The sequence below is a fragment of the Falco biarmicus genome, chromosome 8 (assembly GCF_023638135.1).
Source record: "Falco biarmicus isolate bFalBia1 chromosome 8, bFalBia1.pri, whole genome shotgun sequence".
NCBI lineage: Eukaryota > Metazoa > Chordata > Aves > Falconiformes > Falconidae > Falco > Falco biarmicus.
The window spans coordinates 15357722-15371353 of record NC_079295.1 but is presented as its reverse complement, the minus strand read 5'-3'; the positions used below and the strand labels follow the sequence as shown (position 1 = coordinate 15371353).

Genomic DNA, 13632 nt, shown 5'->3' with positions numbered 1-13632 from the left:
TTTTGCGCTATGCAAAACCAGATTTTATTTTCAATGGAAAATTACTAAATTTCAAAATTGTATACGGATATATGCCTTGTGCAGTTTATATAGCAAAATACCCTTCTGACATTGGCAAGGCATATTCAGCAGATGGCTGGGGAGAGTCTAATCCTCTCCCTCCTGGCACAAGGTGTGCTAACTACTATGTGCCTTGAGCAAAAAGCCTTCTAGATGTTCAGCTGCCTTTCATATTGGGATAGAAATGTCTGCTGGGGAAGGTAATGCAAAAAGATATCCGTGTAAATTCCTTGAGGACATCTTTACTGTAAAAATGAAAAAAATGCCAGAAATTTCTACTGTCTCCAAATGTCAATTGGAAAAGTAACAGGGCTTGCTGTCAGCCTAGTTCAGATCCCACCAGGGATTTGTGTTGGGTGGAGGTTGGTTTTGGCAGGATACGTGGGAAGAGATTACAGCTGCTTCCATCAAAACACATTTCAGGGAAAGCAGCAAAGGATCTTTCTGTGTCTCCTCCTGACCCAGCTGAGACCTGTGAAAGACATGGTATGAGGGTCACTGGATGAGCACTTGGCACTTCTTGTCTCATTTGCAGTTCCATCGAGGTGACAACATAGCATTGCAGCAGAGGAGCCAGAAAGAGGCCAGGAAAAACACCACTTGCCCGATGCAGGAAAAATCACTTGATGGAACCGAGATGCTCCACCACAAAAGCAACAGCAAACTCCCCTTCCTTCAGCTGTTCAAAGAGGGTAGGCACTCCTAACGCTGACCCAAACCTTCATTCGCAGGTGCCTCAGTTCCAACAGCAACGTGACAGGAAGCCAAGGGATGGGAAAGACAAAGGGACGCTGTGCTCGCCCTGGCACCTGCAGAGACCTGGCTGCCCTTACCCCACTGCTGCGGCCACCGAGCCTCCCTGCCCCTGCCCTGCCACTCAGCACCGCAGTGAGTGTGCCGGTGACCTTGCTGCAACAGCAAGTCTGCTGGGGGTGCTGGCACCTGATCTGGTTGGCAGCAGGGAGCTGGGGAATTTGGAGAAATGCTGACCAGCATCTTCAGCTGGCTGTGAAGTTTCCTCCAAAGAAGAGGCTGGAGATGGCAGTGGGAATAGAGAAGGAGCTTGGTGCCTGGCCCACATACCTACCTTCCAGCGTGTGGTGGGGAGCCTTCTGGGCTGTTGGGAGGCAGCCAGTCACCTGGGGACATTCTTGTCTTTGTATTTCCTGCAAAGGCCACCAGACCCAAACCCTGCAGGTCTCGGGCACGATGCTTAACCCTTTTCCCTACACACCCTTGGAGTCTTTTACCCAGGGACTTACTCTGCCAAGATGACTCGCACCAGACAAGCCCTCCCATCCATGCCCAAGGTGGATGCCACGTGGCAACCCAGCCTCTGGAGAGGCAGCAATTGTGAGCTCCTCCAAGCTCCTCTGTGACAGTAAGCCAGCTGGGAGGATCTCCCTGCCTATAGGTGATATGGGCAATACTAACCCATTCTGGCTGATACTGTGGCATTAGCAAAAAAAAAAACCCAAGGGAAGGTGCTTATTTACCCACTATTTGCGCTTTTTAGAAGTTACTGTTGTTACCACCCGCTGTTTCCCTTCTTAATGCTCCTAACATACCAGCTGCTAACGTTTCAGTGCTGACACTTTTCACTTGCCTCTAGAAGGTCGCATTTCTGCTCATGGTGATACTGGTAGAGAAGCTCTCAGGGTCCATCACCCCTGGCCTGTGTCACTGCTGCTGGGTGCCCTGCGAGTCCAGCACCAGAACTGGATGGGAATAGCTGAGAGGCAAATGGGGCAGTCCAGTCTAAGCTGTGGTAGCAAGCTGGGAAATAAGCTATCTGCACGCTCAGAGAGCATTCCTCTGCTGTGTGAGCACATTATTTTCTCAGTAACCTAGTTTTATGAATAAAAAAGTCCTCCCTCTTCATAACTACAGCAACAGAGAATTTTATTAATGTTCCCCACTGTAAAGAAAAGGTTACTGTGTCTTATTTTTACTAGGTTGCTTGAAAACCTATAAAATCTCTGTGGAAGTTAAGAGGTAGCTTGTGATCTGCTGTCAGTCCTATGTGCACGCTTCTTCTAGAAATATGTCTGTAGGGATGAGTCAGGCTTGGCAGCCCAGTGCATAGGTTCCCTCTAGAAAACAGTTACATCCAAAAATGTAAGACTCTTTCTTCATTTCTCTCTTGGAGGGGTGGGGAAAGATAAGAGTGCTAGGACGATCATAAATATTTTAAAATTGAGCTCTGCAGTTCTGCATGGCAGCTCATAGAAGCCAAATAATGTTTTATAGCCTGACTGGATAAACACATTAGTGCTACCAGTACAGATTCTAGAAGGGTTCTAGAAACCAGTATTTAAATGGCACTTAAACCTGTTCAAGTGCTTATCTAAGCCTAGACTGAGGGCTGTTACCATATGCCCACATCTGTAAGGGCTGCTCTCACACTAGAAATCATTAAATGCATGTGGAAACCAGGAAGAGGTTTCAAGCAGGGCAGCTCCCAGGTGGTAACCTGTGCTATTTTACACCGGTCTGGATGCTGCACTGCAGTGCAGAGTGGGAAAGTCAAGTTTAAAACAACTGGGGTCAAGAAACTAGGGTCATTCTTTAGCTATCATAAAGCAGGCTGACATTTTGAGCTATGCTGTTGAGTGGCCAACCTTCCTTAAAACAGAAAAAGAATTGCATGAATTTCTTGTCGTTGTTAATTGGCAAAATAATGTAAGAGATGATATAACTCTGGTTACATTGCTTTCATTCTAAGTTGTTTGGGTTTTTTTTATTACAGTGATGCTCTTTCTCCATATCCATTCAGCTGTTATTTCCTCCACAAAGACTGTAGGAGGTACCATGTTGTGAAGGAGTTTTGTATTGCTTAAACAGTCACCAAACCAACGGATGGCAGTGACTGTTTAGAAGCAGTTTTCTCTGCTACAAGAAAAGTCAATTTATCTGTAGGCAGAATGAAGAAAAAGAGACATTTTGTGCTCAGCAGGATCTCTGGTAAATGGAAGTTCATTGATTATGCAACTGTGTTGGACAGCAACATAAATTTTGGGATGGGGCTAAAATAATATAAAGGCAGGAAAACACTGTCCAGTGGGAAGGGCCTTGAATTGCCTTTGGCCTGCAGAGGTCAGACTGTCCTTTGGACTGTGCAGCTAATCTGCTGTGTACCTTTGGGCATGCTTCCCTGCTGTTTAATGCTTCAATCCACCAAACTCTGTCAGTTGAAGTGTATTTGTTTGTTTGTTTAAGAAATTGTTTTGCACCCTAAGCTCCACATGCAGTATCAGCACATAAGAACAGTAATAAAAATAAAGAATAATTCAAGTTTCTGTGACTAAACTCTTTATTTTGTAGCCCTGTGATCCAAGTTTTGTGTATGCGTTTGTTATGGGAAGAGGGTTTGGTCTGAAACCCAGTTTAATCAGAGGTGAGATTTCTTTTGATTTCGGTTCTTGCTCAGGCACTTGACGCTTGCAATGCTTTGATTATCAGCAAACTGATCCCTTTCAGCTACAAGTAGGAGCAGCTAATTATCTGGAGTTGCTTACAATGAGCAAATATTTTCTGCTGCATGTTAATGTATACCTATAGTTTTCTTAACATTTATGTGAAGTTCTCTAACTGTGATAGTGTAGTTGGTGCAACCAAACCTTAATTGGAGGTGTGAACTGCTTTCGGTGATGTCTCACTTCAAACATTAGCTGGCACGTGTATGCATACAGACAATTTTGCCATGCCATTTTAGCTCGTCTGCAGCAAGAAGTTGTCCTGGCATCATTATGCATTGAAGCCTTCGGTTTCTCAAGGCAACAGTCTTGAGAAAGAAAGTGACCTCCTTCTTTATTTATGGGGCTTCTGGTGCTCACAAGCAGGATGAAAAGGATGAGAAATTGAAAGATGATCAAAGTTGGAGCATATCTTAGCCATAAGATATGGATGGAATTTAAGAGAGGAAAGCAAATTAATTCCCCATAAGAAGCAGTTTTGTAACTAATAATTGAAAAAGTTAGTTTGGAAGTATGGCTTTTGAATAATAAATGCATTCTTTGTGGGGGGTAGTACAGGAAAACGAGCACTTTTTCAATCATGTATGCTACAAAGATACTCCATGCAGGATAAAATACTGCTGCTTTAATTTCCAAGGAGGTCTTAAAAAAAAAAAGGTACATTTCCATAGTAACAACTAATAACGTGTGTTTAAACTTATAGTTAACTAGTGGGATAAGCAACTCCAGAAAATCATGGGGAACATATGCATATAGAGAAATAATAAGATTTTTGAAGGGTGACTAAGTGTGAGTTCATGTGGGTGAGAGGAAGAATGGAAGCAGCGAGGTAAAGGGCATAATTTCACCACCCCCAAGTGCGGGTTCTTGAAGGACAATCCACATGGTCAGGCTGTGTGTGGCTTCTGTGGGTGTGAGAGAGGAATATCCGCTTCCATGGTTGTGACAACTTGGGGATTAATCGAAGTTTTTATGCTCTAGAGATTTGTGGCTGAGATTTTTGTCTAGAAAATTAGCAAGAAGACTGAGGGGTGCACACTGCATCAGGAAAGACTGTTGGGGTCTTATTTGCCTTTGTACCAAGCTGACAAAGCAGAACTAATCCCCTGTGTTATTACTAGCTGCGTTATGGCCCTGGCTGTTCAGCTCTAGTAAACTAGTAAAATATTATTGGGCTGTGATTCTTTCTGTGCTTTGGGAGACTGAAAATTTAGTGGAGCTTCCTTAGAAAGCAAGAATCTGCTCAAGGTATTAATAGCAGAAATCATGCAAAGCATTCACTGGGATCTGCGCATAATTTTGATGTGATGTTGACATTACCAGATGCTGTCTTTGGCAGATAGGTCATGAGAATCACCAGATCTGTGACTGACCTCTAAAATCTGGGAATCCATAGGTCCAGACTGATTGTTGAGGAAAAGCTAAAAGAGGACTTTCTGTGGTCGAATATCAAACTTGTAAGGAAATTCGTTTAGAAGGTCTTTGGTGAGGGGGATGATAACACATCAATCTGTGATCCGCATCCAACACTGAAAGTTATTTACATGAAAAAAAATATATTCTAGTAACTCAAATATGTTGGGGACACCCTAGGACTTTAGTGTAACACTTTGATAAACCTTTGCATTGATTTTTCTCAAAAATTCAGACCATCTCTCCAGAGAAATCACAGCTAAATGGCTTTCTAGAGGAATCAGTGCCAAATGGTAGATACACCCTCAAATAGCAATCTTTCAGGATAGTGTGTTTCATGTCTGATTCATCCCTATGCCTAATTAGGAAAGGAGCAAGGAAACTGGTCCAAGTTTGTCTATGGAGAAAAGGCAGGTTGCCTAATTGGATATAGCAGTTTGTATTTATTTTCTTCCCCCTATTTCGTAGGGCTGCACTTTATGGAAATGCCAGGATTTTCCTCATCTGACTAACATTGCTACTTCTTGGCATTTTTACCTACCTTTTATAGCATAGGATGACAGCAGCATCAGCACAGGTGTCTCTGTTGAAGGCAAGGCTGTGTAGAAGTCTCTTACTTGAGCAGCAGCCTTAGCATCTGCAAATTACTAGAAGAAGAATTTTTTAATTTTATTTTTGGGTGAACATAAGAAAAGCAACTACAAAACCTTTAAATGCTGCATGTCCATGCCCAGTGAACCAGCTTCCAAGTAGTAAATAGTAGCTGTAGCTAGTAAATTCTGTTTCCCGGTGAGGTTTAGTAGCTCGTGCATACATTGTACTGGCACAGCCATGTTCCTTCTGCTTCTCAAGCTAATGCAGTCCTTGCTATTTGGGGGCATTTCTGTGCTGAAGGTAACATCCTTTATGTTTTCAACTACAGTCTCATGAAATTTTTGCCTATCACTTGGGCTTAGATGCTGTAAGCATCAAGAGTCTAGTAATTTCTACCAGCAGGGGGAATGAGCTATTAATGCTAGTGTTGGCACAAGAACAAATGGGTTTCTGTTAGGCATGAATAAATTTAGGCTGGGAGGTAGGAGGATTTTACTTAGTGATTCTAATAATGAGCTTCTGGAACAGCCTTCCAGTGGGTAGTAGAAGGGCAGAAACCCCAATTGCTTTTAAATGCAATGTATGAAAGGAACTGTGTGACGGAATAGCCAGTGGTAGCTGGGGGCTAGACTTGATAACTCAAGAGATCCAGTGCAGCCCTTTCCTCCTCTGTGCATGTGCAAGTGGGTCAGGGGAAGAGTGATGATATCTTCCCTCCGCTTTGCAACGCTGTGCTGGAATAGCTGCAATCTGCTTTTTTACAACCTACCAACTGGAAGTGTTTGCTCGCTGTGGCAAGTCCATGGGATGTGAACTCCATGGTTTTAGTTTGAAGGAAATATAAATGAAAGCACCTATTTAAGCAAGATTTCCTCTGTCGCCCCATCTTTCTTTCTTGATGCTATGTTCACGTTTTAACTCACAAAAGTGAAACGAGCCAGCAAGGGCAGCAAGGGGCAGGCTGATGTCACAGCCACATTTAGAAGTGCTTCCTTATTAGAAGAGAAGCATTTTTTTTTTTTCTGCTGGTGGCATGTGTTTTACTTGCTAGGTATAGCTGTATCAGAACAGCTGACAAATGTGTTCTAGGTAGCCTCATTGACTAGCATGTTTCTGCTGCTGCTCTAAATTGGACGATATGGTGAATAACTGGAGCCTTTAGTATCATATTATTTCCACTGACGGCAAAAATACCTCACTGCGGTATCTTGTATACAATGACTTATGTGCAGTTGTTTAAACGTTGCTGAGGGATCCTACTAAACAACTTGTAAAATCCTTTGGCTGTGAATGCTTAGTTAATTATCCAAGAGTACACTGTGAATTAATGCTGAAATTAGTCTGGTGTGGTTTATTAAAATATTTTTTTTCCCTCAATCAGAAGATTACTGATGCTAAGTTATACCTAGATACGAATTGAACTGCAATTAATAAAACCTCCAACTTGTTTGCTATTAGCAGCACAGCTGTGTTCTCTTCCTGGCTGAATGTTGGTAAGATAAGTTCTTTTTATCATCTTAGTTTCTTCACTTGACCTTATCAATAACATTTCACAATATTGTGGGGAGGGGGCTGGCAAGTATATCCTTACCAGTATGTATATTCTAACCTGGTGTGCTGCAGCATATGGTACTTGCAAATGAGTTCATTGGTGTAGTACCACTAGTGAGAGGAGTAGTTAACGATGATGTGCACACAGATCTTGGCAAATGAATGGCAGTTCTGATGGGGAAACAGCATTTTTACTGTATTCTATTTTATAGTATTACTGTGTTTAAAATAGTGTTGTGCCTGATATTGTACATTGTTCCACTATTGTACCTGGAGGGGAAAGCTGGGTTTTGGGCTCTGTTGAACTACACAGTAACAGGAGAAAGCTCTTCCTCTGAAGAGTACAAGGTTGAAATAAAGAAGATGGAAAAGTGAAGAGCATGGAAACCCTGTTCTGTTGGATCTATAGTTTGGAAAGCGATGCTTGCTTCAGAAGAATCTAGAGCCAGTGGTCTGTTTCCTGAGTCTTGTGGTATGTGTTTGTTGTGTTACTGCAACACTTGTGCTCCCCGCCCCCCCCCCAGTTGCTAAAAAGTATTTAAAGAAGCTAAAAGAAACAAAATAAATGAAAAGTACTTATTCTTCTCTGACTAAATGCTGGGCTGCTGCTGAGCTGTTAGGTGGTGGGATGTATAGCAAGAGATGATCACGTTTTTTAAAAAAAAATTGTAATAACCATATAGAAATATTCTCACAGTGACGACTGAGGAGCAATTTGAGAATAGCTGAATATGGAGAATCAGTGAGTATTCAAACAGGTATGATTAAGAAAAAGTTATACCGATGTAATGCATTGTTCATTGCAATTACCATGTTTCTTCCAAGTGTAAATTATCTGTACTCACATTGCATGTGATATGAAGTAAGGAAATACGAGTGGCATGAAGTTTCAATATAGCTTTGTCTTAGCTATTAAGCCCCTGCTGAGAAACAGAGAATGGCTACCACAGTCTTTTGCATGCAATATTACAGCTTATGTGGATTAGTTATGTGCCAGCTAATGAGGTCCTATTGTTGTTCAGTGTCCCCTGTGTAGTTACCTTTTAGACCGGTAGTGTGCTTGGTACCCCTCCTAGAGCTGTTGTTATGTTTCTTCTGTTATTTACAGCACTGGCTGGGTTATTTACTATTGCAAATCAAAAGGAAATGTCTCTTAACAGGCCTGCCATTTTGTCCTGTGTCTTTACAGCACAGAGCACAGCGGGACCTTGGTCTATGGCTGAGCCTGCTCATGCTATGGTAATATGAATAAATCATAATTATACTTGACAGCTGCACTTCCTTGATAGCAGATTCCAGCAATGGCTGCCTCTGCTGTTTGTGCTGCCTGTTCCCTATGGTGTTACATCCTTCATCACCCAAGGCCAGTCTTGAGCTGCCCAAGTGGTATCACCTGTTATCACCAAAGTAACTATGTGAGTCTTCTATGCTTAACCTCCTGTTAGACTGAATATTTGATATTGTGGTTTCCTCTTCTGTAATGATCATCACTATTGTAAACTTGATAGCCAGTGTACTTACAGCATCCTTGCAAAGAATTTTTTGATAAATGAGTCATCCATGTTTGTATCTCCTGAACTTGTCTCTTTCATATTCCATCTGCAACAGAAATATTCCCCTTTCTATTAAAATGGTAGACAGTTTGTCTCTGTGAGGAACATCCCATCTGCTCATTTGTTAAAGGCCCTAACTGGATTCTTAAAATAAGTGTTAGGTAAGAGACTACTGCTGAAATTTATGAGTTTTCTTTATTACCTAGGAAGACGCAGTCTTACTGTGCTCACTCAGCAAGATCAATATTATTTATGCCTTGCAAAGGGGTAAGTTCTTTAAAAATGTATTCTGCATAGAGGCTTTCCCAAGTCCAGTGATAAGGTGACTTCTTTTTTCAGGTGGTATCAGAAAAGGCATTTGATCGTGTTGGATGGCTGTATCTTTACTATTAGGTTAACAGAGCCTGGACTATTTCCCGACTGCCTGTCAATTATCAGCAGTTTTGCATCTGAACCTGTTTTACTTTGAAATGTAGCATTACAAGATTTCACGCCATGTGCTCACCGCGCCCCATCCTGGTAAAGGAGGAGGGAATTTAAAAGCTCTGGACAATCATCTGGAGATGTGATGTGAAGTTTAGTTATCACCCAGATTGACAGCATGTATATACCTTGCATAGTTTGCCTTTGCTCCCTCACCAGTCTTGAAGCACTACCAGCAGTTTCCTGTGTGCCTGACATGGACTTTCCCTTTTCTTTCATTTGGTACAGATGCTGCTATGATAATCCATGCTTCTGGTATTTTGTTTTCAGACATCTGCAGTGCAATCTATCTGGGATTATTTCATAGTGTCTTTCAGAGATGAAAGCAGGTTTAAAAAAAAAAAAAAGCAGCTGTCATTGCTATTGGGGAATTTTATCTTGAGCTGATTGCCCTCTGTAAACTGCGTGTGAGTATTTGATGGTTTGTAGGTTTATGAGACACAGCTTGAGTTACGTGTCCATCAGCAACTGGGAGAGTAGGCATGTCTGCTTCAGATGGTTATTCAGGTGATTATTTCTGTTGCAGACTTGTACATGAATTAAAAGAACTTTACAAAATCTTTGCCCTAGACAACTTTTGTAGAAAGAGGCAATCATTATTTTCTCCCCTTGAAATCTTGACAGCAAAAATAAGAACTGATCATTTCAGAGAGCAGGTGTTTCTGGGATTTGTTGTTGCTAGATTTGTTCATTTTTGTTGTTTGGTGAAAGTTAGTTTCTGGGTTCTATTATTTTGATGGTATTATCATTCTACTCTTTTGTTCTTTGCTTCTAAAATATTTTCTTAAACTGTATTTACTTATTTTAGAGCTAGATGCACTGACATGCAGTGACTATGACTGGTCCTTCTATCTGTTTATATGTTTATGGGGAGAACAGGAGATGCTGTTGCTTGAATTGTTCTAGTAATATCTAATGATGAGGAACAGCTGGGCTATGTGGGCTGCATGAAATGTGTCTGGGAGTGTAAGCATAAGGAAGGCCATTTTATACAGAAAACTGGTACATATTTCTCCCAAGACCCAGACAATAGAGGAATCCTAAGGCATGTTTTCTGTTACTTTTCACACCTGGTCATCTCATGGGTCTGTGTCTTCTATGCGTTTGTCTGCTGTTGAGTGCTTAGATTTTGAGCTTCCACAAGTAGCACCTATTGGACCAGGATGAGAATTCAGAATTAATTTTTTTTTTTAAAGTATTTCTATGAAATAGTCTACACAGCAATGATTTGTTAAACTGCTTGTACTTTCTAAATTAACAATTATAATGAATTCTGGCTGGAATCTAAAGAAAATTATGCAAAGCAGAGAAAATTCCTATCTTTCTGGAAATCCACGTGGTGCACAGAAGACTCAGATTAGAAGGAATAAACTGACAAAAGCAATATCCAGACAAAAAGGAGAAACATCTTTATTTCCTCAGCAGTGAGACCTTCACCAAAATAAAACCTATCTATTCTTGAGTGTTAGAAGTCTGCTGGACAAAATGTGCACTGAGAACTCGGTATCTAAACTTGCCTCTGAACTGAGCTTCAGGTTTTCCGACTCCTGAAGCCATGGAACAAATACAAAGTAGCAGATTAATCTTCTCGTATGTGTTTGAAGTTATTTTTATCCTTGCAAATATTCTTCATAGTGGTGGCTCACCCCAGGCATGCTGAAGTATAAGAGATACCACTCACTGTGCAGAAATGTACTGCTACGTCTTTTTGTTCATGGTCCGGTGTCTGCTGCTGTGCGCAGCGAGCACGGGTAGGTGTACAGCAGGTGCAGACCGTGCACCCTCCTGCACTGCTCGTCTTGTGTTGGTTGTGCACACGTCCATTTTCTGTGTCAGTACAGACACGCTGCTTTGGTAACGCTTGGTTCTCGCTGCCACAGCCCTTGCATCGCGGGTTGGCCGCGGTCACAGGGACGGAAGCAGGGGGAAGCAAGGCACCATCTGTTGGCTGGCAGCGCTGAGGGGCAGCAGAGGGGAGCCTGGCTCTCCACACCAGCGGGGAGCAGAGGGGAGGGCAGGGGCAGGGGTGGCGGGGAGGGCCCCCCGCAGTCTCAGCCGCACAGCGGGCTGCGAGTGCGTTGCATCCCCCTTCGCCCGTCCCCCGCTGAGCCCCGGGCGCGGAGCCCGGCCCCTGCCCTCAGGGGACCGATCCCTCGCAGGCTCTGCCGAGCCTCGCTCAGCGGGGCCGGTTTGCACAGCCCGCTCTGCACGGCGTTCCAGGCGGCGGCGGGGTGTTTCCCAGCGCGCCTCGCGCAGCTGCTTCGGGGCCGCGGACCCGCGCGTGCCCCCTGCCCGCCCCAGGCCGAGCCCCAGCGCCCCCCGGGGCAGTGCGGGACGCCGCCTGCCCCCGCCGCGGGCAGCGCCGGCCGGGCCCGACACCCCGCCGCCTGCCCCCGCCCGGCGGCGCAGCGGACGGCGCCTGCGCGGCCCCGCCGTGGGCCGAGGTCGGTGCGCGTGCGCCCGCCGCGGGGTTGGCGGTTGGAGCCGGGCGGGGGGGGGGAGGGGGGATGTGTGTGTGAAGGGGAAGGTGCGCGCGCGCCGCTGCCCGCCCGCCCTCGCGCTGAGGTAACGGTCTCCCGTAACGCTGAGGAGAGGAGCCAGACGGGCGGGTGCCGCCGCGGGGAGCCGCCCGCCGCGCTTCGCCTGCGCCCGCCCGGGCCCCTCCTGGGCCGAGGGCGCCGCGCTGCCCCCCGGCCGGCCGCCCCCGCGCCGCCCCGCCCCGGGGCGCTATGAGCCATGAAGCCGCCCGGCAGCATCTCCCTGCGGCAGCCTCGCTGCGGCCGCCGCCTCCCCGCCGCCTGCCGCCCCGCGCTCCTGCCGCTCCTCGGCCGCCTCGTCTCGCTGCTCCTGCTCCTCCATGGCTCCTCCTGCCCCCGGGCCCGCGCGGCTGCAGCGGCCGCCGGTGGGTATGGCGGGGGTACGTGTGTGCTGGTGTGCGTGAGGCGGCTGCTGCTCCTCGGGCCCGTCCGCCCCCTCCCCGGCCCCGCTGCCGCCGCCCCGGGGGATAAACCCCCGTAACATCCCTCTCCCCTGAACGGTGTCTGCCTCCGCCCCTTCCAGCTCTGTGTGCGCCTCTGTTTCGGCGTGTAGAAAAACGGGGCTCGGTGAATGTTTCCTTGGCTGGCATGTGCACAGAAAAAGAGAGAAATGTGAGGTTTCCCCCCCCGGTCTCCTGAAGCCAGTGCTGCAGTGTTTCGGGTAGAGGATGGGGTGAAACACGCTGGTGAGATATGCGACAAAAAAAAGGCTTAGGTGGTTTTTGTGTGTGTTGGGGTGCATCTGTACGGGCATCTGGCTGGGAAGCTAATTGATTTGTTTGGGGTTGGTTTTTTTGGGCTTGCTTTTTGTTTGCTTTTGATTGCATGTAGAGATATATATGGAATGCTGAGTATAGTCGGTTTGTGCATCATGTTATTACTGTTGCGTTGCTCGTTGATTGACTGCATCCTGAAATTTTAATGAGAAAGGCTACCGATTTCATCTGAAAAGCTGCCACTGAAGAAAAGGGTTCTTGACAAAGTTAAAAAGAGAGAGGCAGAAAACTTCGTATTATGTAAGAGAATTGATTAGCATTCGGTGTCCATGGACTGTGAATTCAGTTTTTCTTAAGAACATGAGGAGTGTTCTTAGCCTTTTGGAGATATACATTTGTGGTGTTTTTTTTTTTTTTTTCTTGCTTGTGTGTGTCTGAGAGAGAGAAGAGAACCAGCCTGGCTATCAAAGAGGGTGTAGGGGGTAATTACATATCCATTAAGTTGGTTTTTTTTTCCTCTTGGAGGTTGAGGCATTAAAATATTTATACTCCATGACTGCATATGAAAATGTATATGCATTTAAATAAATAATTCCTGAAATAATTTTGTGTGTGAAAAGTGAATCAGATCTAGCTCAATGAGTAAGCTATCTTTTTGTTTGCTTAAGTGATTAGAATACTGCAAGCTGAATTATGTAGCTTTTTTATGGAAGCAAACACATTCTGCCATCTAATTCATGGTTGGCATATCTTTCTTCCTCAGACCTGCACTGGAATGAAATGGCAGGCGATATAGAAGGAGTACTGGCAGATGAAGAGAATACATTTCAACAGAATAAAAGCAGTAACAGTAAAAATAACAGTTACAGCAATGTAATCCAAAAAGAAGTCACACTGCCTTCAAGACTAATCTATTACATCAACAGAGACTCTGAAACCCCTTACCATATCCTGAATACCAGGGCAAGGCACCAGCAGAAACATGACAAGGTAGGGTAAAAAGAGGCTCATCTGCAGAGTTTTCAAAATTGTAATATGTGATGTGGAACTGTTTGAATGTTTTGTTATGTAGATCTTTGAGACTTTATGGTGGTCCTTACCACCATTTTTAGGAATTAAAGGAGGACATGTAATTAAACAAGAATATAATTTCCCTTGTGTTAATTTAAAAATAATTATTTTGAATTTCAGGATGGTTCAGACACTGAACTGTAGATAAAACAAATGGGAATTATGTAAAGTTGACTTG

At 44.5% G+C, this 13632-nt stretch overlaps 1 protein-coding gene across 10 annotated transcripts in view; it reads left to right on the top strand.

Annotated features, from left to right (window-relative positions):
* Positions 1–11680: 11680 nt before the first annotated feature.
* The window catches only part of ADAM23 (ADAM metallopeptidase domain 23), a 75903-nt gene continuing 73951 nt past the window's right edge, over positions 11681–13632 (top strand). For 2 of the 10 annotated variants that reach the window (XM_056349603.1, XM_056349608.1), the window contains exons 1-2: positions 11682–12047; positions 13147–13373. In XM_056349603.1, coding sequence (XP_056205578.1) covers positions 11867–12047; positions 13147–13373 — 408 coding nt within the window. In that variant the 5' untranslated portion in view covers positions 11682–11866. Of the gene's footprint in view, positions 12048–12233; positions 12354–12558; positions 12684–12728; positions 12784–13146; positions 13374–13632 lie in introns of those variants that run through there. The other 8 variants (XM_056349609.1, XM_056349610.1, XM_056349604.1 and 5 more) reach the window with 7 other exon arrangements.